General features: G+C 33.7%; 5 protein-coding genes across 14 annotated transcripts; 3 read left to right on the forward strand and 2 right to left on the reverse strand.

Annotated features, from left to right (window-relative positions):
- The first annotated feature begins 3 nt into the window (after positions 1–3).
- Positions 4–1,445, forward strand: LOC131668153 (solute carrier family 35 member G1-like). The gene is made up of 3 exons (XM_058942063.1): positions 4–413; positions 487–702; positions 767–1,445. The coding sequence occupies exons 1-3, from the start codon at positions 96–98 to the stop codon at positions 1,442–1,444; spliced, it is 1,212 nt and encodes a 403-aa protein (XP_058798046.1). The 5' UTR covers positions 4–95; the 3' UTR covers position 1,445.
- A 28-nt stretch (positions 1,446–1,473) lies between these two features.
- On the reverse strand, positions 1,474–9,262 carry LOC131668151 (zinc finger and BTB domain-containing protein 41-like). The gene is made up of 8 exons (XM_058942061.1): positions 9,122–9,262; positions 8,216–8,569; positions 7,689–8,141; positions 7,248–7,613; positions 7,054–7,176; positions 6,744–6,980; positions 6,343–6,670; positions 1,474–6,266 (listed from the first exon to the last, which is right to left on the reverse strand). Exons 2-8 carry the CDS (start codon positions 8,530–8,532, stop codon positions 4,797–4,799), a joined length of 3,294 nt encoding a protein of 1,097 aa, XP_058798044.1. The 5' UTR covers positions 8,533–8,569; positions 9,122–9,262; the 3' UTR covers positions 1,474–4,796.
- A 623-nt stretch (positions 9,263–9,885) lies between these two features.
- On the forward strand, positions 9,886–13,937 carry LOC131668154 (uncharacterized). 7 transcript variants are annotated; one of them, XM_058942065.1, is made up of 8 exons: positions 9,886–10,026; positions 10,456–10,586; positions 10,670–10,922; positions 11,043–11,121; positions 11,270–11,398; positions 12,116–12,462; positions 12,541–12,890; positions 12,968–13,937. In XM_058942065.1, the coding sequence occupies exons 6-8, from the start codon at positions 12,125–12,127 to the stop codon at positions 13,483–13,485; spliced, it is 1,206 nt and encodes a 401-aa protein (XP_058798048.1). In that variant the 5' UTR covers positions 9,886–10,026; positions 10,456–10,586; positions 10,670–10,922; positions 11,043–11,121; positions 11,270–11,398; positions 12,116–12,124; the 3' UTR covers positions 13,486–13,937. The 7 variants fall into 7 exon arrangements, with proteins under 7 accessions (XP_058798048.1, XP_058798051.1, XP_058798050.1 ...); XM_058942068.1 differs by having other exon boundaries at positions 11,085–11,121; XM_058942067.1 differs by lacking the exon at positions 11,043–11,121 and adding an exon at positions 11,443–11,682.
- A 1,630-nt stretch (positions 13,938–15,567) lies between these two features.
- On the reverse strand, positions 15,568–18,875 carry LOC131668159 (uncharacterized). Of its 4 annotated transcripts, XR_009302245.1 has the most exons (7): positions 18,728–18,875; positions 18,360–18,645; positions 17,800–17,930; positions 17,464–17,716; positions 16,948–17,074; positions 16,146–16,341; positions 15,568–16,063 (listed from the first exon to the last, which is right to left on the reverse strand). XR_009302245.1 is itself a non-coding variant. In XM_058942081.1 (5 exons), the coding sequence occupies exons 3-5, from the start codon at positions 17,560–17,562 to the stop codon at positions 15,588–15,590; spliced, it is 771 nt and encodes a 256-aa protein (XP_058798064.1). In that variant the 5' UTR covers positions 17,563–17,716; positions 17,800–17,930; positions 18,360–18,500; the 3' UTR covers positions 15,568–15,587. The 4 variants fall into 4 exon arrangements, 2 of the variants coding, with proteins under 2 accessions (XP_058798064.1, XP_058798065.1); XM_058942081.1 differs by lacking the exons at positions 16,948–17,074; positions 18,728–18,875 and having other exon boundaries at positions 18,360–18,500; XM_058942082.1 differs by lacking the exons at positions 16,948–17,074; positions 18,728–18,875 and having other exon boundaries at positions 17,789–17,930; positions 18,360–18,500.
- Positions 18,876–21,323: 2,448 nt separating this feature from the next.
- On the forward strand, positions 21,324–24,515 carry LOC131668152 (uncharacterized). The gene is made up of 6 exons (XM_058942062.1): positions 21,324–21,770; positions 21,851–21,953; positions 22,032–22,116; positions 22,176–22,256; positions 22,328–22,417; positions 22,492–24,515. The coding sequence occupies exons 2-6, from the start codon at positions 21,879–21,881 to the stop codon at positions 24,195–24,197; spliced, it is 2,037 nt and encodes a 678-aa protein (XP_058798045.1). The 5' UTR covers positions 21,324–21,770; positions 21,851–21,878; the 3' UTR covers positions 24,198–24,515.
- The last annotated feature ends 75 nt before the right edge of the window (positions 24,516–24,590 follow it).

Raw genomic sequence — 24,590 nt, forward strand, 5'->3', positions numbered from 1 at the left:
CCTTGTCACCTCTCATCCTCTAGCAATCCAGTCAGAAAATACATAGCTAGTAGTGATGTTTCAGATGCTCTTGAAGTATCTTACTGTGCTACAAAATGAAACTTAAAATTTATAGAACTGTTTCTTATGGAACTGTTGATAGTGAACCACCTGAAGTTCAAACAGAAGTTTTTAGCAATAATGTAGAAAATTACCGTGAAGGTACTAAATGGAGTGGAATATTCCTTGCTTTTTTGTCAGGCACTTTTTTTACTATCAGTGCAGCACTTGTGAAAAGTATTAAAAATGTGGATCCCATGGTAGTGTTATCTATTCGTGCATTTATACAAATTATAGTTATGACAATTGTAGGATATATTTCATCAATAAATCTTATTGGACCAAGAGGCAGTCGGTTATTAGTTCAAACACAAGTAGGTTCACAAATAAGATCTGATATAATTCATCTGGAAGTTCTATAAGCAAAACTTTTTAAAAAATTTTTAGGGCATAGTTGGAGGCATGACCTTATCTTTGCTCTACTACAGTTTTAGAAAATTACCTTTAGGAGATGCAACAACAATAATTTTTAGTTCTCCAGTCCTTGTCATGGTATTATCATTTTTTTTTCTAAAAGAACCTTGTGGAGTTTTACGCATCACTGTTATTGGTGCCCTCATTACTGGAGTGATTTTAGTTGCACAACCACCTTTCATTTTCAGAGTAAGTTCAAACACTAAACAAGGTAACAATTTATTATAAAATTACTATATATTTATCATTGTAGATGCATCAACTGGGATATGATATACCTGGTTACATCTGTGCAATTTTGGCCACTTTTTTTACTGCTATAAATCTTGTAGTAATGAGAAAATGTTCAGATATTCATTATTCTGTCATAGTTTTGAATTTGTCAGCATGGACAATAGTTTCAGCATCACTATTATTTTCTATCGCACCAATAAATCCAACAGCTAATCCATTGATAGAACCAATCAATCAAGTTACTGATCAACCAATTATTAACGTCACAGATTTACCAATATTTCCTGTGACAGAGAAACCATTAGCAACCATCATAACAGAAAACCCAGTCAAAGCAACAACAATGTATACAGGAGTAGACATTGTTCCACCATGGCCAACAAACCAACCAGTGTTAACAGAACTGAATAGCAGTATATTTCCAAAAGATGGATTTACTTGGCTAATGATACTGTTAGTTTCAATAACTGGACTGATGGGTCAAATACTGGTTGCAAAAGCTTTGAAAATAGAAGGAGCCAGTAAAGTGTCTGTTACGAGATCACTGGATATGATTTTAGCTTACATTATACAAGTCTTTTTCTTTGATGAAATCCCATCCACCACTAGTATTGTTGGAGCTTTATTGATTTTCTTCAGTGTGATTTGTATGGGTTTTGAAAAAGAGATCTATTCAATATGTGACTACATACCGTAACTTTGAAAATAAATATGAACTGCTAATATTTTCTTTCAATATTAGTGAAAATGTGTCATCAACAGTAAATGAATATCTGCATATATATTCAAATCAAGCATAATCATGTTTTAACATTACTATTAGCAACTTGCTACTGTTAACAAGTCATTTGACTATGATTCTGAAAGTATTTCTACTTTTTGAATTCACAATGTTTCAATTAATGAACAAATAAATTTTTTTTTTAAATTAAACTATGCTTTTGACATATCTAATAATCATTTATTCAAAGGAAAATACAACTACAGTTAACAGTAAATGACGCCACCATATCATATATCCATAAGATAATATGTACAATGTATATTTTTTCTTTCTCCTTGGCAAAATATTCATTTTACTTCAGATAAAGATTTTTTTTCAATGCTTAAATATATTCATGTATATCTAAATATACAATGTATTTTAGATTACAACTGAAATGGTACATGTAATAGAGGGTTCTTTCTTAGAAACGACTTAAATTTGCTTATATTACGCTACAACACATTATTTATGCTGCGTGTGAGACTATGTATATTTAGTTTATATAATCTTAAGACAAGACCACCATTACTTACACATTTATACTCTGCTCCACAAGTTTCGATAAATGGTTTAACTATATCACTCCAAACATCGTTTTTTTTCTACAATATTTCGTTTTTTTTTTCAACAATCATTTGTTACTATTTACTTCATTTAACATCCAAATTATTTTTTATATGATTCAAATGTTGAATAAAAATATTTATGCTGAAAGATTTTCGTGAATACATGTCATCAGACAAAAAGGATCATTCCATGTAAATATCTGTATTTACATAGTAATTGAAACATACACTTATTATTAAGTGGTTTTTCATTTCAATTTCAATTCTTTTTGCTATAATATAAATTTCTGACAGTATTTACAAGGTATAAAGTAGTTCTAAGTAGATTCTTGTTTAATTTTTAATAGTTCTTAGCAGATTCATGTTTTAATTTTGTATTTTAATCATATTTGTTTTTTTCTTGGTTTTTCACGAAACACCATGTACTTATAGTTAATCAAAGAAAAAGTTATTTTTGTGTTGTTGATACATAAAAATAAAATATTTCGTTAGTAATAAATGACAGTAATTTCCGTTTGTTGGAGATATTTTAAGAAAACAACGTTTCATTGAACTAATATGAAATATTGTTCAAGTTACATTTTCTTTAATGATTTCCCTATACTTAGATTAATAACAAAGTACAAATAGTACAAAGAATCATCTGTTGCCAGATAAACAGTTATGCCTTTTTTTTTATCTATCTATGATCTATTTAACAAAATATTGTACCAAAATTTTTATTAGCTAAAACTGTACATTTTTGTACACCTACATTTTTGTAATTAAAATAAATATTTATAGAATACGTTAGTTTTGAAAAATTTTGATTTAGCAGATTTAAAATTATAATTTCTAAACTTACCATTGATAAAGAATGAAAATAAATTACAACCATTTTTACCTAAATGAAAATTTTGTAGAATTGACATTGCTAAAATTATATTTTCATATTAACGTTTCTATTTTTGCAAACCACGACGTAGTCTGAAAATGCAGAGGTCAACAAATAGTTTAATTTTATTCTAAAAATGAGTTATTTGTTAGTGGAATTCACTAAATATGGTTGTCTATTTTTACACGATTTATTAATATAAAGGTAAGCAAGCTGTTTATTTGGCTCATTGGTGCGCAAGGAAATATCGTGTGATTAGTACGTAAATATGGATACTTTGAATAAAAAAAAATTTTATCTTGTTATTTACAGATTTTTTATATAATTAACCAGGATATCATATGAAATTTACATTTCACATATTAAATATTTTCAAATTGTACGCGTGTTTGAAAACGTCAAACATATTATATTTAAAAAAAATGTTCATATATAATACATGAATGCAATATATACTATTACTATACTATTGAATCATATTTTCTTTTATCCGTTATATAATTTGTGCAGATCATGTACTTGCTTAAGTGAAATTTGATTAAGAATTTTTTTAATGGTCGCTAAATTGTTCAAACACTTAAAAAATTTGTACAAAATTTTGTCCAAAATACAATTATAACGATGGCGTGCCACATATAGTTCAGACACTTAGCATCGCAAAATACACATACTTTTTTGTTCACTTTAAAAATTATGCATTGGTCGTTCTGAAACGACAACACCGTTAAAATTCGTACGTCATAAACTGACGGTTTACGCGAAATCTTGCGATTAGTGTACAATCTAGAAGCTCGAAGCAATTAACGTGTTACATGCGTATGCGTTTAGTTCATTGGTGTGTGGCATATTAGGTGCGAGGAAATAGTTGTCTCTGTATGTTTTGTACACTTTGTAACGATTCTCGATTATGCACATGACGGGTATTGCTTGTGGGAGGTATTGGAATAACTTAAATCCTATAGCAGCAACTTAACTGATTTAAAGTGCTATACGATGATAAAATATATAATCGTAGAACATGCTCCAACCTATAGCTACTGATAATCTAACTATGTAACTTGTATAATATAAAACGTTTACCAAAGTTTATAAATATAGCAGTACGATGACTGTGTGTATGTATATAGTCAATAATCAAACCCGTTTATCAATGCAATTAGAGCTGTGGGATAACTATGTCTCTCCCTTTTTACGTACCGTTACCTAATTATTTTGATGCCAGCACGAAACATTTCTTTGATAAGAATGAATAAGGAGAAAACGTAAATACGGCCAAAGTAGAAAAAAATTGCCAGTAGACAATTATTTGACTCAACTTTAATTAAAATTGACTTAAACTTTAGAAATAGAAAAGTTTTTTGAACGAAAAAATAGGGTATGGTCAATGTTTCTACAAGCGAATGACTAACATTCGAAAACAATACATAGGAAATTAATTGCAGTTAAATTCGACGTTAGATGATAAGAAACTGCTTAGTTCGCGTGCCGAAAATGCAATCAAACATGAGCACTATTCAAGATCATAATTTACTGAATTAAAAAATCCGCAAGTTCCTATAAACTGTCAGTCCAAAGATTTTCATCTATTCGGTTAAACTGATTCGCGTACTTGCACAAAGATCAGTGTAAATACTGAAGGAAAAGTAATTCTTAAAGAAACATTTATCGCTGGAAATATTCAATCGCCGCTAAATTCATAAACAGTACCCATGTGAAATTGCAAAAAATCTCGAAGTTTTCTAAGTAAAAAGATAATCGCGCAGGTTGCAATTATGTATCTCTGTCTCTTTTAAATAACAAACCTCAATAGAACCACGAACAAATGCTTGACAAGCGAGCTGAATCAAATATGTATGGGTACATGTACGAGCAGTTCGGCACGCGTGGAGAACACAGCCGAACACATCTCGCAAGTATACTCGACGTTGTCGGGTATAATGGTTTCCGGCACGGATTCCTCCACCGACCCAATGAGACTGTGCACGTCAAGCAAACCGCTAGGAGCTGATTCTACCTTTACGCTTAATTTCACGCTGTTATTCGCACCGATTTCTTCGATGTGATTCACTTTGTCTAAATCCGGCAGTATTGACTCTTGCATCATTTCCACTTGTTCGGATACGACATTCGCTTCGAAAGCCACATCGAGATTATTACCATCGACCACCGACTCGAAAAGATGTGTTGGTTGCACTTGTTCTATTTCTTCGGGTAGATGGTGCTCTTCGGGTTGACTGATCGTCGACTCCTCGAGATCATTGCTTGATATTTCGGGAACAATAATTGATTTTTCTTTGGCTTTCCTTGTACCAAGGAATGTGCGTCGCTTGCCTCTCTTGGCGGGTCCTCGCTTTCTTGGCGACGGTTTTTCCATTACCACCTTCTCAGGACTTTCATCTTTCATATCTAAGAGGCTGCCATTGCTGTTTAGATGATTTGGAGTTGTAGTAATTTTCTGCAGCTCTGGTTCAATTTTTATGTTGACCATTTCGATGGACGGGGCTTCCACAGGTTCCAGTATTGGTTCATCAAGCTTTGGCTTGGGAAACGTTGCGGGTAATAAAGCTTGTCTACCCTCGACGTGATAACTAACATTTTTAGTTCGCGGTCTATTTCTCTCGCCACCGGGAATAACACCAGACACCTTCTGTTGTTGCTGTGACTGCTGCTCACCAGGCATAACTTTCGGCGTTCTTGTTACCATTGTTTTTGTTTTTTGACCTTTTTTTACGCCGTCAGTACCAGCGTCCACCAATACTCGCGTTTTTTGCGTATGGATCATTTTTGGTCTTCCAGGCTGATTTGATGTGGATGCATCCGCCATACCAGCTATGGTTACACTCTTTTTTTCCTCCTTCTTCACCTTCTTTTTAGGGGTTTTAGCTTTTGGTGTATAAGCCTTGGAATTACTGACAATCGAATTAATATTTTGCAACGAGCTTTCGAAACTCTTGAGCACGTTCTGGTAACCTTCTTCAACATTTGAGCGACGATTCGTTTTTTTCCCAAGTTTGCGTTTGGGATTCTCATCAGAATCAGAAGGACCATCAAGGAGATCGAAGGACTCGTTCATACGTGTTGTGAAATTTGTCTCATGCTTAAGTTTGCGTCGGCGCTTATACTTCCTCGGACCTGCTTGCGGTTGCCGCCGCAGTGCTGTGTTCTCATCGCAGTGAGCGACAATATGAGCAACCAACTCCTCTGACGAAGGCAATGTTTCATTACAAACTTTACAAATATACGGCGTTAAGCTGTTGTGGCACTTAGGATCAGGACCTGAATGATGTGCTCGAACGTGTTCACGTAGCACAACCTAATCATGAAAGTGAGTATTAAAAATCACACCCTTAATTAAAATTTAAAACTTTATTATAGACGATGTCACTTACTCTTTGATTGAAAGCACGAGGGCAAATGGCACAACCATATGGTTTCTCACCCGTGTGTATTCTTTCGTGTTTCCTGAGAGTGCCTCCATCCGCGAAGGCTTTCCAACAAAACCGACAGCCATAAGGCCTCTCACCGGTATGAATACGGATATGTATTTGTTGCGAACTGCGACTGCCAAAAGTCTTGCCACACTCTCGGCATGGGAACGTGCGACCACCAAGTTCCTTATTGTGAGAATGCCTGTGACTGACCAAAGCTCGACCATCCGGGAATTCTTCTCCGCATTCGTCGCAAGCAACCATTTTATTTCGATGGGACACCATGTGTCTAAAGTAATAACGATTAATCAAAACCATTTACATTTAATTATATATATTAAAATATACAAATGAAGAGGTACCTTCTTAATCTAGCTTTACTGTGAAAGCGTTTACCACACTTGGTGCAGCCAAAAGTTTTGTCAGTGTTGTGAATCCATGAATGTTTCAATAGGCTGCGCTTGTCTTTGCATGTCTTTCCACACAAAATGCATGTGTTTGGCGGTGCATCTTCCTCGTGTAATTCGCGAACGTGCTCAGCGAGTTCCGCATCATCTCTACACCTTTCACCGCACAATAAACACCTACGGCTAGGTGACCTACATACATTTATTAGTGATGTAATTTGATGAATAAATTAAGATAGTGGATAAACACAACAAAATAAATAACCTGGCGTGAAGTTCAGCATGCGCTAACAACGCTAATGCTTCTTCAAACCATTCACCACACACATTGCAAACGTGATGTTGACTGGAACCCTCAACATTGTCAACTTCTTGTTTTATGTGGATTCTATAATATTTACAATAAAAATGTCAATATTGATATAAAAAAGTAGAAGTTCATTTAAAATGTAAACATACTTTCTATGGCGTTTTAGAAGATCTATTCTGTGGAATGGCACCCCACAGGTGTCACAGAAGTATTCACCAAATCTCTCATCTCCAGCATATGTAGATGGCTCATTTTCTCCATCATCTGCATCAGACTGGCTCAAGCGCAAACCATGCTTCAGTCGCATATGCTCTTGAAGAGCATTTACATTCCAGAACATCTCATTACAAGATGTGCATTCGAATGGGGTGTCACCACCATGTATTCTCGAATGAGAGGCTAGAGCTTTTTCCCTAGCAAAACCAAGTCCACAAAACTGACACACATATGGTTTAGATGAGTCAGTAACTGGCCAACGAGGAATTTGTTGTTCTGTGGATAGCTGATCTGTCCATCTAAAAAAGTTCATAACAGGCAGTTAGGTCAAAAAATATTATTATCAATAATTCATCTTAGATTAAAAACCTTACTTGCTCATATCCAGTTTAGCTACATCATCAATAGTACGTTTGTTACCAGCAGGAGCTTTGCGCTTCCTAGGAACATTTGTTTGCACTTTCTTACGTCTACCTTTCAGTGGATGACTGACTTCATCTCCAGTAGCTAGAGGATCCTCTATTAAGCCATCGTCATCCAATCCATCTGTTGTTGTTGGTGCATAAGCATGAATTTTCATATGGTTCATTAAATCAGACTTCCTCACATATCTAGATCCACATAAATTGCAACCATGAGGTCGATCCGTTTGATGTGTAACCATATGATTCATGAGATTAGCCTTTTTTCTAAATCTCTTACTGCAAAAATCACATGGGTATGGTCTTGTATTAGTATAAGAATCTTGATCAATGGGTAAAGGTATTTCCATATCATCATATTCTAGTAAATTATCATGTGAGACTTTCGTTTCTGGTACCTCCATACTGAAAAATAAAACAAACAATTAATATACAGTAGCATATATTCAGCTTAAGAACAATTGTCTGAGAATACTTACCCATCATCAGGACCAGATCTGTCCCAATTATCAGTAATGACTTCTTCAGTAACTTGTATATTGAGATAGTCATGACCCTGGTCTTGCGGAATCACATATATGGATTCAATATCACTCTGTGGAACCATTAAAATCTCTGTATCTCCCATAGAAGTGTTTCCTTCTACAGCAGACTCTACAGTCTCTTCTACTTCTTCGCATGCTGCAACCACTTCTTCCACAGGAGTGTCCAGTTGTGCTTCAAGGTCGCATATTACCTCTTCAACATTACCCACTTCCTCGACCCATTGCAGGGTCAGATCACCGGCAACGTCCATTCTGATGAGCTGAGATGCTACTTTATCACTGTCACCACTGGAAAAAACAAGAGGCTATTGATTTTCGTGGCACTCGCGGTTAATTTCTGGGCTTTCTTGCATCAGATACCAAACTAGAGCGCCCGCAAAACAAAGCACATACCACGAGCCAGCCAAAAAAAAGTCGCTTTCTCGAGAGGAGTCGAAAGTCGTTTGAACACGATCACATAACCACTTGGACAAAACACAATCATCGTATATAAACAAAGCAACGTAGCCTATCTGCCAATGCCACCTCACGGACACGCAAGCCGCTTAGCGAATAACGATGCCGACCTTCGTCGCGAAATCATATTCACGAAAGAGACAGACGAAAACAAGCGAAAATCCGCAGGCTACATAAATTGCAAATTAAAAACTTTTACTAGAAGTAGGATTTGACATGTATAAGGTTATAGCAACATAGGTTATCCCCCGGGAAACGCAGTCTCGATGGAGGTGGCTGGCTGTCGGGAGGTTGCATAACCGCTCTCTTGCGAGGGTTTGCCCAGCAGGTAAATCCGGGAGCGAGATTGAATCGTGGCCCCGCCGCGAGCTGTTTCTTACTTACTTTTAACAACACACGCACGTCCGCTCTCCTCGCACGAATGGTGGTACCAGCGGCGGCTGCGGTGGCGGTGACGGTGGCGGTAGTTTCTACACACACACGGCAACACCTAACCAAAAAGATTAAATTGCACCGGCCCGACGAGCGAGCGTGATGTTGCACTAGGTCGCGCTAGGCAAACATCAGACGCGTACTATTGAGGGTCGCACAACCACTACGCCGACGACGAGGTGGAGGAAGGAGAGCGCCAACTTGCTCAGAGCACTTCTTATGCGTGCTGCTTTCGTTCACGCACAAAATGGCTGCCGAGCGCGCGCTTCTCGCTTCCTCGCTTTTAGGGTCTGTCTCCATAGGGCCTGTCCGAGCCGGCCGAGATTTTTTATGGGCACGCCATCTCTATAATTTCGTGTTCAATGGCGAGTTTCATAGTGAATGCGAGAAACGCATCTATGGAGTGGCAGTACCCGTGGTTTGAAGTTTCCTGTCTGGCTGTCTCTATGCTCTGGCTATCCTCCATGTTCCTGCTCCAATTTTCATTCGGTAAGTTCGTAATTAATAATAATTCGTAAATAATTCCTACTTTTATTTTCATAAAATTGCAAGTTTCATAATCCCTTTTTAGAGTCATATGCACGAAGAGTTAGGCTTTCGAAATCCGTCAACTGTCAAATGATAAGTAGTAGCAGCAGCAGCAGTAGTAGTTGTAGTAGCAGTAGTAGCTGAGGGCAGGTGGTAGGTGAGAGAATCACAATGGCAGCCGAAATCAAGCCCGCGCCCGGGATGAACCAGGACAAGTTCAGCTCCAAGAAGCCTATACTTCTGTCGAAGCTCGAAGGTTGCAATGACGACGTCAATGCCGCCGTTATCATTCCCAGGGTTGACGGCGTCATCAGCGTCTGCGACGACAGGTCAGACTCACTTTTCTATTGTGTTTGCAATGCTTCTGATACTCGATGCATATCTATATGATGTATATACGATTAATTTATTTACATCGCATGCTTCTAGCTCGACTCTTATTGGACTCATTGTTTATAATGCAAATAGCAATCGTACAGTCACTTGCATCTTTTGTTAGACTTTTTTCAGACTATTTTTTGCATTGTACATATTTTTTACTCCTATTTTTTCATGTAATATATAATTTAATTAAATTATAGGTAAAACAGCAAGCTTTTTGTTATAAGTAAATAATAATTGTATGACACCTGAACAATCTTTCTTTATCTGCAAGTTCTTAGATAGGATGATTCAGACTGATTGCTTTATCTATCTGGCCTTTAAGCAATGTTTTGCTGTATTTTAGTTATGAATAAATTTTCTAATTACTATTGCAGAACTGTCAGAGTTTGGTTGAAACGTGACTCAGGACAATACTGGCCAAGCGTATGCATGTACATGGTTGCAGCACCAATCTCTCTTGATTTTTGTCCTGAAACCAGACAGCTGTTTGTTGGATTAGATAATGGTAGTATAAATGTATTTATCAAGATCAAATTCATTTATAATTTTTTCAAAAATTGTGAATCAAACGAATTTTTGGTTTTGTAGGAGTTTTTATTGGAAAGCGATTACAATCGTATGACAGCCATTCGAGAATACATGGCTCATCAAGCAAGAGTTGCTGCAGTAGTTTTTTCTTTGAGCTGTGAATGGGTACTTAGTATAGGTAGAGACAAATTGTTCCAGTTCCACAGTACTGAAAATGGAAAGGATCACATCAAATAATATGTTCAATAATCCAAAAGGTAACGTCTACAAAAAGTTGCTGTACCACATGCATGGAACATACACCTACAACATGGTGAGCATTATTAATTTTAAAAATGGTTCAATTTCTGGCATTCGATCAATCTTGGTAGTTGCTACATTATTTTGTATTATTTTCATCAATTTCACGCTTTCATCAATGGCTTTTTGTAAGCCATCGCCATCATCTACTTTTCGTTTCCGACAAAATTTATAGTGTCAAGACCAAGCAATAAGATGCATAACATGAAAAGGTTAGATAGGTTAGAAATAATCAACTACAAGAGGTTTTATTTTATTATTTTAAATTTATTAATAATCATATGTTAAATCATTATCAGATGTTTAAACGTGAGAAAACAACCTAACATCTCGAATAATATTTTTGGCATCATCCCACAGGTGTCTACTGGTGAAACATGCAGCATGCCATTTTTCAACGAGCTCCTTTGTCGCAATAGGAGTTGAAGACGATTTAAGTTCCCTCAAGAATGCCCTCAATTTTCTCAAGGGAACATTAATTACATTCAGGTGAGTTGGCCACAGACTGCGGTATAAATTGCTTTGATGCAAAGACCATCTATTTGTTGTAGCATTATTTGATATGCGATTATCGTCCTCAATCGTGCCCAGGACTCTACATGTGCTTCCTCCAATTGTATTAATTTCTTGCATTATCTTTTTTAATACTAATCTATGGCTCATCATATTGATGTCAATGTCAATTATACCTTCATTCTCGTTGGAAAACCACAGAATGAAATTATGACTTCTCATATTTTCCAAATTGAGATTGACAACACGAAAAGCTACTGGTACGTAGCGACGAAAATCATTTTGCATGATGTACTGAATGGTGAATTTCATTTTCACGTTAAGTTTTTCTTCTTCAAATGGCTTTGAATGTAAAACATTTTTCACAGATAGGTTATTCATTATTAAAGAATACTTTCGGTCAGAATCAATCGGAATTTATTTCTTTATAAAAACTGCCTTGACACAATGAAGGTTCAATGCACACTGTAGTGGGCATGCACGCGTCCTGAAACAAAGAAAATAAAATCACCAATCTCGGCTTTTCATTGGATCATAACCCATTAACGTGCAACATAGGCGGTACAACTGAGCATTGCATACGCTATATATTTTTACTCATTATTTTTCATAAAAAAGTTATATACAATTATTTTTTATTCTAAACTTTGTGTTTATTCGCTGAATTTATAATAAATATTTTTATTTTTACAGATTTTAATTATGAGACTAGATGAACGAAAAGTTATGAGAATTTGGACATTAATGCAGGTTATACTTGTTTCGCTTAAAACATTAAAAGTTATAAAAAAAAAGAAGAAGGCCTTGCGGAGATGGTGGGTGAAGCCACATATCGTACCGAGAATAAGGAATATTATAGGAGCATTTGCTACAGTATGCCAATATTTACAAATCAATGATCACGAAGAGTTTACAAATCAATTTAAGATGACACCAGGCAATTTTCAAGAGTTGTATACGTTAATTGCTGATCAGTTGCAGAAGCAGTATCATATTAGAGAGCCAATTTCTGCATATATTCGACTGGCTATAACAATACAGTAACTATTTATATACAATTATGTCAAGTATTTTCATCTCATAATAAAAATAAATATTAATTTTTATTAAAATTTCAGTTATTTCGTTCAAGGAGGAAATGCTTTAACTTATTGCGCGCACTACCGAATTGGAAAAGCTACATTTTTTAAAATCATACACGAAACGTGCTACGTTATTACTTCAGTTCTGCTGCCAATTTACGTGAAATTTCCCAACGAACGGGATTGGTTACGTATTGCCCAGGAATTTGAAGACAGATGGAATTTTCCGAATTGTGTTGGAGCTCTAGACGGGAAGCACATGCGAATAAAAAGACCAGCTCATGCTGGAAGTGTTTTTTATAACTACAAAAAATTTCATAGTTTAGTTTTGATAGCAATCAGCGATGCACAAAGTAGATTTGTTTGGTTCACCCTTGGTGATGGTGGTAAGAATAAATTTTTTAAAACAATAAAGACAGAGTAATTTAATTAATTTATATGTAATAATTTCTTTATGTTGTAGGTTCGTTCAGCGACTCCAGTGTCTTTCAAAATACTAATTTTTATAACAAAATTTTGAACAATGAATTGAACTTACCTGCTCCAACAAAGTTGCCTAACAGTGACAGATCATCACCTTTCGTAATAGTCGCTGACGAGATTTTTGGTTTGGGATTTAACTTGATGAAACCGTACAATAGAAGATTGCTGCAGTCAAATCAAGAAAGAATTTTTAATTATAGATTGAGCCGAGCCAGATTCACTATAGAACGTGCATTTGGAATACTTTGTGCAAAATTTCAGTTATTGAATAGTGCTTTAGCTCATAATTTAGATAAGAATAAATTAATTATAAGCGCTTGTTTAGTGTTACATAATTTTTTAATTACGAAAAATGTAATCAACGTTGATGACGATTTTAGACACTTAGATAGGCAAATTAATCAGAATGTTATGCGAAACCCTATTTTTATTCGGCAAAACTTGGCAGAATATTTCAGCAATGAGGGAGCTGTTCCCTGGCAAAATAATTATATTTAAAGATAAATAATCTATATTAACAAAATAGAAATAAGAAGGCAGTTTTTATAAAGAAATAAATTCCGATTGATTCTGATCGATTGACTCCTCCATATTGTGTAGAAACTTGAAAAAAACAAAAAAACAAATGGTATATTAGTTTTAAGTATTTAGTAACAAATACATTAGTCTTAATTTTAGATATTTATGAAAATGAATGCGTAGCAAAGCAGTTCCGATAACCTCAAATTGACAATAGTTCTTCGATTCAATTTGCCATAAATAAAAAATGAGTGGAAACACTGAAAAAGATATACTACTTGATGAAGTTATCATACAAATCGTGAAACCAAATAATTTTATTTACGATAAGTCGAATGATAAATACTATACTGAATTTAGATCGCAACGAACACAAGTTTTCGAAACTATTTCCCAAGCGATTTATCAACTATACGAAGTGCACATTACAGGTGAAATTCATACACTATAAATCTTTATTTTAAATAAAAAAATATATATATGTATATATAATATTCATTAATCAATAATAGAAAAAGAGATTGAAGCGACATGGCTGTATTTAGTAAAAAAATTCAAAGGAGAAAAAGCAAAAAAACGCAAATACCAGCCATCTGGATCAGAAAGAAAACCCGAAGTGACCTGGGAATTGTATAATGAGATGTGTTGGCTTGATCCATATCTGAGTCATGAACCGCAAATTTCTTCAGACGATGTGGAGTTTATAACAAAATCAGAAATCACCGATAAATTTTGTCGGAAACGAAAAGTAGATGATGGCGATGACTTACAAAAAGCCATTGATGAAAGCGTAAAATTGATGAAAATAATACAAAATAATGTAGCAACTACGAAGACTGATCGAATGCCAGAAAGTATTCTTTAATAATGAATAACCTATCTGTGAAAAATGTTTTACATTCAAAGCCATTTGAAGAAGAAAAACTTAACGTGAAAATGAAATTCACCATTCAGTACATCATGCAAAATGATTTTCGTCGCTACGTACCAGTAGCTTTTCGTGTTGTCAATCTCAATTTGGAAAATATGAGAAGTCATAATTTCATTCTGTGGTTTTCCAACGAGAATGAAGGTATAATTGACATTGACATCAATATGATGAGCCATAGATTAGTATTAAAAAAGATAATGCAAGAAATTAATACAATTAGAGGAAGCACATGTAGTCCTGGGCACGATTGAGGACGATAATCGCATATCAAATAATGCTACAATAAATAGATGGTCTTTGCATCAAAGCAATTGATACCGCAGTCTGTGGCCAACTCACCTGAATGTAATCAATCATTAAAATAATAAAACTCGACGGTAGTCTCGGTGAAGGAGGAGGTCAAGTGCTACGAATTTCATTATGTTTGAGTGCACTCTATAAAATTCCTATTGAGATTAGCAACATAAGAGCAGGTCGTCCAAAACCAGGTTTGTCAGCTCAGCATCTTGAAGGAGTCAAATTTTTAAAAGAAATGTGTAACGCTGAAGTGCATGGAGCTGCAATAGGCTCAACCTGCTTAACTTTCATACCAAGAGACCTTTCTTAATAAAAAACAAGAATTTATAGTAGACACCAGAACAGCTGGATGTATTGGTTTGCTCATTCAAGTTACTTTACCTTGTGCTCTATTTTCATCTAGGGCAGCAACTTATATTCTCAAAGGAGGAACTAATGTACCTTTTGGCCCTCATATAGAGTATTTAAGTATGTTTTTAGACCTCTGTTGAACAGATTTGGTGGAAACTTTGAGCTTGATGTTTATAAGAAAAGGATATTATCCTCAAGGAGGTGGAGAAGTTCATATGCGTGTAAATGCCATTCAGATTTATCTTTTTTGTAAAGGTGTATAGTTAAAGGTTTTCCAAATAGTAACTAATAAATATAACTTATTCTGAATTGAATGGTTTTTTAAAGAAAAATTAATCGTTTTTATTATATACGTTCTTTATAATATTTAAATATTTTTTTATATTGTAATACGGTTTATGTCAGGATCTTTCAAACATGAAACTACTAATAATCAATATAAATGAGTTGAGAAAATAAATATATTAAAGAAATAAGAGCAGTTAGTCTTTATTTTTAATATTTATTCTTCATTAGATATCATAAACTTATCCATAATAGTTAATATCCCATTAACACATTCCAACACATGGGTTGATGGGACATACTGCAAACTTTGCTGTATACATAGTACAAAATTATCTTTAATCTCTTCATTATCACTATCCTTCATTAAAATGTTTATATTTTCCATAGCTGTACTTGTATTTTTTAAAACTTTCATTTCTAATTCTTCGAGATGAGTTTTCTTATTAAAGTAACATTGGCTTACTGGTGGAATGATTTTATCATTCTTTTCACTACATACTTCAATATCTTGAGTTTTTGATGTTGACGGCTCATCACTTTCTGTTGATCCCAAACACTGGTATTTTTTCATGACGTGAGGGATGAGAAATTGAAGTTCATTGTATAAGTAGTACTTGCTTAAATGAGGTTTGTTAAATTTTCTAACAAAAGTCCTTCTTATATTTTCCCATTCCTTTCTTACAATAGCACCTAAAACAAAAGTAAATGCAGTTAATGTATTTTCACTCTCTGTATATAAAAAAATACTATAATAATATAAATGATAACTTACCAGTCAATAGGACATTTAACTCTTTGTCAGAATTAATTTTAGCAGCTATTTCATTGAAAGCCTTATCTTTGACTTTTATTAAATAATAGTTTTCATGTGTTTTATCATACAAACATGAATAATTTTTCAAATAAACACAAATTTTTTTATCGAGATTTATATTTCTTCCAAAAGACTCCTCCATATTGTGTAGAAACTTGAAAAAAACAAAAAAACAAATGGTATATTAGTTTTAAGTATTTAGTAACAAATACATTAGTTTTAATTTTAGATATTTATGAAAATGAATGTGCAGCAAAGCAGGTCGGATAACCTCAAATTCAGGTGTAGCACAACACTCAATGTACGTTGTACGAGGTGAAAATGGATGTATATCCTTATTCAAAATTAAATGCGTAGCAAAGCAGTTCCGATAACCTCAAATTGACAATAGTTCTTCGATTGAATTTGCCATAAATAAAAAATGAGTGGAAACACTGAAAAAGATATACTACTTGATGAAGTTATCATACAAATGGTGAAACCAAACAATTTTATTTACGATAAGTCGAATGACAAATATTATACTGAATTTAGATCGCAACGAACACAAGTTTTCGAAACTATTTCCCAAGCGATTTATCAACTATACGAAGTGCACATTACAGGTGAAATTCATACACTATAAATCTTTATTTTAAATAAAAAAATATATATATGTATATATAATATTCATTAATCAATAATAGAAAAAGAGATTGAAGCGAGATGGTTCTATTTAGTAAAAAAATTTAAAGGAGAAAAAGCAAAAAAACGCAAATACCAGCCATCTGGATCAGAAAGAAAACCCGAAGTGACCTGGGAATTGTATAATGAGATGAGTTGGCTTGATCCATATCTGAGTCATGAACTACAAATTTCTTCAGACGACGTGGAGTTTATAACAAAATCTGAAATCACCAATAAATTTTGTCGGAAACGAAAAGTAGATGATGGCGATGACTTACAAAAAACCATTGATGAAAGCGTAAAATTGATGAAAATAATACAAAATAATGTAGCAACTACCACGACTGATCGAATGCCAGAAATTGAACCATTTTTAAAATTAATTGCATCTGGTTACAGTAAAATACCAGAATCAAGAAAATACCAATGTACGAAGGAAATAATTTTGTACATTGTAGAATTTAAGAAAAATATTGAATAAAAAAACGTGCATTTATAACCTTTAATTCTTATAGTTTTGTTATTTCATTGTTTACATATAAATATATATATATATATATACTATGAAAAACAAAAGGTTTTTTTATTATAAATTTTTAATAATGCTCACCATGTTGTAGGTGTATGTTCCATGCATGTGGTACAGCAACTTTTTGTAGACGTTACCTTTTGGATTATTGAACATATTATTTGATGTGATCCTTTCCATTTTCAGTACTGTGGAACTGGAACAATTTGTCTCTACCTATACTAAGTACCCATTCACAGCTCAAAGAAAAAACTACTGCAGCAACTCTTGCTTGATGAGCCATGTATTCTCGAATGGCTGTCATACGATTGTAATCGCTTTCCAATAAAAACTCCTACAAAACCAAAAATTCGTTTGATTCACAATTTTTGAAAAAATTATAAATGAATTTGATCTTGATAAATACATTTATACTACCATTATCTAATCCAACAAACAGCTGTCTGGTTTCAGGACAAAAATCAAGAGAGATTGGTGCTGCAACCATGTACATGCATACGCTTGGCCAGTATTGTCCTGAGTCACGTTTCAACCAAACTCTGACAGTTCTGCAATAGTAATTAGAAAATTTATTCATAACTAAAATACAGCAAAACATTGCTTAAAGGCCAGATAGATAAAGCAATCAGTCTGAATCATCCTATCTAAGAACTTGCAGATAAAGAAAGATTGTTCAGGTGTCATACAATTATTATTTACTTATAACAAAAAGCTTGCTGTTTTACCTATAATTTAATTAAATTATATATTACATGAAAAAATAGGAGTAAAAAATATGTACAATGCAAAAAATAGTCTGAAAAAAGTCTAACAAAAGATGCAAGTGACTGTACGATTGCTATTTGCATTATAAACAATGAGTCCAATAAGAGTCGAGCTAGAAGCATGCGATGTAAATAAATTAATCGTATATACATCATATAGATATGCATCGAGTATCAGAAGCATTGCAAACACAATAGAAAAGTGAGTCTGACCTGTCGTCGCAGACGCTGATGACGCCGTCAACCCTGGGAATGATAACGGCGGCATTGACGTCGTCATTGCAACCTTCGAGCTTCGACAGAAGTATAGGCTTCTTGGAGCTGAACTTGTCCTGGTTCATCCCGGGCGCGGGCTTGATTTCGGCTGCCATTGTGATTCTCTCACCTACCACCTGCCCTCAGCTACTACTGCTACTACAACTACTACTGCTGCTGCTGCTACTACTTATCATTTGACAGTTGACGGATTTCGAAAGCCTAACTCTTCGTGCATATGACTCTAAAAAGGGATTATGAAACTTGCAATTTTATGAAAATAAAAGTAGGAATTATTTACGAATTATTATTAATTACGAACTTACCGAATGAAAATTGGAGCAGGAACATGGAGGATAGCCAGAGCATAGAGACAGCCAGACAGGAAACTTCAAACCACGGGTACTGCCACTCCATAGATGCGTTTCTCGCATTCACTATGAAACTCGCCATTGAACACGAAATTATAGAGATGGCGTGCCCATAAAAAATCTCGGCCGGCTCGGACAGGCCCTATGGAGACAGACCCTTAGAGCTGCGCGCTGTTTAGCTATGTGCTCGCTTCATCTCTTTCTATGCTCACACTTTTTCCCTCTCTTTTTATTGTATGTAACCTGTGTGAACGCAGCGAGCGAACCTCTTTGTCCCCACTGCAACATAGATTTTACGACGTTGCCAGAATGTAATGATGTGACCGCGACCTATCAAAAAGCTGTTCGCAATGCTGTTGCATGACGTTTTCCAGTCACAAGAAACGGATTGTTTTGTCTTAATTACGATCAAACGATTTAATTCATTTATTTTCAATAATTCTTTTTTGACTTAACAAATTTTCATTGAATGTTTTAGTAAAATGAAATCTTGACGATCGTCATTTTATGATTGTTACGCAATTTTATTAATGATAATGGAATCATAGAACACATCTGACATCATATTCAATGAACTGTCACGATACAAAATAGTTAAACACACCGTTATGAAATTTGGTGCGCGCGCAACGAATTAATTATCTTTTGCGACATTTATACATCCTATAATAGTTTCTTAAAAAAGAATGCTTAGAAACAACAGTGATGCGAGTATCACAAGCAAATATCTGAGAATTCACCTTTGAATAAAAAATAAATTGTCTGCATTCATTATATGAGAATGAAATTAGATATTAATAAATAAGGTAATAATATCAATTAGATATTCATTTTTTCATATATTATATAAAGAAATATTTGATGATTTATTCAAAATGCATAACAAACACATGAATAATACTGATAAAATATTGATATATTATATTGCATCAACATTACGATTTGTATTCTCATACCATAAAATGAGAATTTGAACAATTGAATTCTGGCAACGCTGTAAAAAGTTAAAAAACGCAGTTTGAATTCAAAAGTTTCGTTTAAAAAGTTCGAAACCTTACACGAAAATCGTATGTCATCCATAAGCTATTCTAACTAATTTACCAATAATTGCATTGATCTTGATAATCTATCGGGAAATTCGATCTTTGTATTATAATAAAGTCTACTATTACTTTTTGCCTTTTCATAAAGTACACCCGTATGATGAAGCGATCCGAGCTGCGCCATTGCGCGATAGAAAAGCCAATCGTAGATTGTGCGTCTTTTACACGATTCTTCACGATTGGTTGATTCGGCTTGCGCATGCTTTGTAGGATTGTCTTATTTAATTCTCGCGATAAATATTTTGACGGTTATTTTGACATTGATTTATAATTAATTTGAAAAGCACTCAAATATAATGAACACCGCTTAAAGTAAATACTTGGCACAGAGGCAGACAAGTACACCCTTAGAGATAAAAATTTTGATCACAGCTCACTCACGACTATTGATTTAATAAAGCCAAAAAGCGCTCATATTTCGTTAAAAGTCATCACTGTGCCTATTTAGTTATAAATAAATTTCCGATAATATTCGAAATATATTTCTGACAAATATATACTGCATGAACTGATGTTGGACTCAGTGATGCCATGTATGTATACATATCTACAGTGATTTGAATGTTGATAATATTAGTTCGCTATAGAAGATAAAGAATCGTTAAAATTTATCTTCAAATTTTATAGGAAAAAATAAATATATAAATAATTAAATTGATGTGTATTCCATGACAGGAAATCAAATTGTTATTTAAATAGAATACATTACTGTAAGCTCCACAGGATTTTATATTACTTATGATTTAACTATGAGCACTTTATTCCCGTTAATGTACATTCGTTAGAAAAATAAAGCAGTACAGGTATGCAACATAAAAATATAGAGAATGAAACGATTATACTAATTTTTGCCACAATCGAAAAGTGAATGAAGACAAACACTTTATCAGAGCCCCATAAAATAGATGAATGAAACAAACATTCTGTCTCATCAGAGTCTAAATAAAATAATTTTGTTTTTATAATGATTCTGTGCCGAAAGTGAAAGTGTAAGAAATATTTAGTCTCTCTTTATATATAAATCGAATCTAAGCGCACCCGATATAATTAGGCGTTTTATGAGTTAGATTTGAAAAAAAGAACTAACACCCAAACTTATTCTTGGAATACTATTATATATTTCTAAATACTGCAATATAATAGTTATATTTTATAATTATTTATTATCCAATTAGGAATCAGCAAATGTATAACTATAGTTCATTCTTAACAGTTCAATATTGCATTCATTTTTCGATGCAAAATAGCTTACACGAATTAATTTTGACATATAATTTTGACGTACATTTGTGCAATATATGTGCATACTCAATATCGATAATCAATAAATCAATCAACTATGAACCAGAACAGAACCAGTGGTTTTCTAACTTTGGCAGATGGCGCTTGGACCCATCGACCGAGGAGCATGGAGATGGCGATAGTTATCACGGTGAGGGGAAAGAGACGAAACTACACATACACATAGTTACAGTAGTATCAGTATAGATATGTTTGCTTACAAACAAGTGGCGCGGTAAAATGCCAAAGCATATTAATAACAAAAAAACGCACATGCAGTCGCAATTATGAAGATCGAAGTTATTTTTTATCGAAATCAACTGAAATGTGAGCATTCATAGATGCTTTTACCTTGCTGACTGTCTTTAATACTTCTTAGTGAAACGAAAAACGAATGCAATACACGAGTGTTGAAACGGATTTGAAGCAAAATTGACTATTCGCGATTACAGTGAAATGTCAATAAACAAATATTTTGATTTGGAATTCATCGTAATATGCAAGCTGGTGTTTATTTAAATACATGAGTTTTCTAAGAATGTCAATTTAATCAAACTATTTGTTATTGTCACATTTAAATAACCAACGGAAAAATTTAGCTTCTCTTTACGACGGTAGGTGGCGATTGTTTGAAATTCAAACCATGTCAAATGTATTTAAAAAAGTATTTTTAATATGTTTTTATCATCTACAGGTGTAAATTTTTAAATTAAATCACCAAAATGGCATTAAATAAGAGTATTAAACACACTCCTGCTTCACGGAATGGATACTTATCCGAATTAACAGCTTCGAGTGTGAGTTCAATTGTTATCATTCAGAATTTTATCAAATAGTGAAACTAATGGGACATATATATTTGTATTGTGTTTTAGGGAAATAAAACTAATTTTTTACTTCCTGTGAGGATTAAAGTTACTCCAACCCATACTTGTCCACTTTCAGATGGGAAAAAGAATCGTAAGTTGAAAACAAAATATGCTAATTATATATTATTATTAATATTCTTTTTTAAATAGCTTCAAGAATGCTGCAACCAGTTTTAATAAAAGATTTATTAAGCTCCCACAAAGATAGAAATAGTTCAACTTTAACATCAGGTATTTGTTCAAACAAAATAGTTTATCTGATATATATATATATATATAAACTTAAATGTATATTTTTTTAGTATCTACACAAAAGAAGAAGGCTCGTCCCAAAAGATTGATGCAGCCATACTTAAATACTCAAAGTTGTCGTAAGCCAAAAAATGAAAATGGTAAGAATATAGCTTATTCAAATTATAGTATTAATAATTCTTAATCCCTTAAATAATTTAACATTTTTTCATAGATGAGGATTTATTTTTATTAAGTAGAAAATCATATGGGGAAAGTAAAGTCCGTAGACAGTTGTATCAAACTTTGGATTCTCCGCAAAACTTTGGGTTAGAAAATAAAGAAAATTCGAGCAAGACTGCAAAGCCAAAGAAAGTAAAAATTTGTAGTAATGAAGAATCTGAGTCTAGAAGTGCTCAAGCTAAGAACAAAAATAGACAAAGTTTTCTATTACCTCCTAATAGTATTAAAAACAGTTTCATAAATAAAACTGGAACAAAATCCAAAGTTCTGACTAGAGAAAGTGGAAAGAGTACTATTACAAATGTAAATAGACAAACAAATGGACCTTTACGTGTCATGGATACAAGAAAGTCACAAGCAGTTGCTCGAAAAAGTATCTTGTCAAAGGTAGAACAAAATGAAGTTGTAGAATCAGCTTATTCAACACCTGACTCAGGTGATAAACAACAGTCATTGTATACTACACGAGATAAATATACAATGACATCTCCTCTATTTAATCGCTGTACATTTTTATCGAAAAGTACATCTGATTTGAGAAAATTTGAAATCAGACCATCAGTTATAATGAGTCCTTCAAAAAGGAAGAGTGAATTGAACAACCGTAATAGTATAGAACTTCCTTATTCAAAGATGCAAAATCTGAGTAATATCAAAGAATTACAGAGTTGCCCTCAGAATGATCAAATTCATATTCAGAGATTTCAAAAAACAGAATTTGAATTTTCAGGAATTAATAAATTAGATGCCAAAAGTATGATACAGTTTAAATCTTTTCTTGAACAATCTATTGAAACTTGTGAAGCTCAAGTCTCAAATCTGAAACAAGTATTAAGTTTTGTTAATACTATGCTAAGCAGTAGTAACACAGAACCATGTATGAAATCAAATGAAAGTTTCAATGATACCGAAAAATCGAATATATCTAGTAAATTTAACGTTTATTATGATAAATCTGACACCACCGAAATTGTCGAAAAAAGTATAAAAATGAATAATTTAACTTTTGAAGCAGAGTTGTTAGGCGCAGAAGTTAGCCACGTTAAGCCATCAGATTTAGCAGAAAAAATACCAAAAGAAAAATTACCATTGCCTATAAAGATCTTGGTGAATGAAGTAGATAAAAAACAAGAAGCAAAAATGTCACCGGTAAATCTAAGCGACTTGGCTCGTCTGTCAACAATTGGTGAAGTATCGTGCGAGGGTGACGAGTTACACAAGTATGAATATGAAAATAAGGAAAATCAATGCAATTTGCACATCACCCCCACAACACCGAAAACTCCAAAACAGCTAGTACGAAGATCGTACTGCGACTCCTCCAACCGACGACGATCTGCCAGATTGGCAGCCAAGCGGTTGTCGATTTCAGAATCAGATAATCATGACAGTTTCACGATGCTGGAAAACGAGTTGAACGTTGAACATCCAACTTCTTCAAAGTCTCTACCTGCATCGCCAATGAAAGCGCCAATGGCATCGTGGAACATTAGACAGTGGGATAAGAAAGTTGAGCGACCACTTAAAGAATACATGGCTCTTAAAATGAACGGCACGTTCCTAGTAACTCCCGACGTTAAGAGGTTCCAGTCTTGTCTAGATCTCGAACCTACAGATACACCGCACTCCAGAAAGTCACTGTCACGCAAAATTTTCATGGAACTCTGTGACCTTTATGGCGAATCTCCTGAAAAGTGAGGGGGTTTAAATTTTTAATTCTAGAAGATTCGATTATTTTTCTAACAGTGTTAAATTATAAATTTTGTTTGTTTAATTTTTCTGAAGCTATAATTTCAAAGATCATTATGCATACCAGCTATGTTAAACTTCATTAGAGTAATTTATAGTTAATTTGACAATGAATATGATGTAAGGATTTTATTCATAATTTCTCTGTAGAGTACTATTCTTGAATAATTTATAATTATAATATTTTGCATAATATTTATCTGCAATTGAAGTCTAACATATAGAGATATTTTATGTAATTGAACTAAGATAAGAAGCTTTTTTCAGCCATTTACACAGGTTTTTAATGTTCAGAAATAAACATATTGAATTTATTAAAAATTGATATTTATTAACACTATG

This window comes from Phymastichus coffea, unplaced genomic scaffold, assembly GCF_024137745.1.
Source record: "Phymastichus coffea isolate CEN01 unplaced genomic scaffold, Cenicafe_Pcof_1.1 PCOF00074, whole genome shotgun sequence".
NCBI lineage: Eukaryota > Metazoa > Arthropoda > Insecta > Hymenoptera > Eulophidae > Phymastichus > Phymastichus coffea.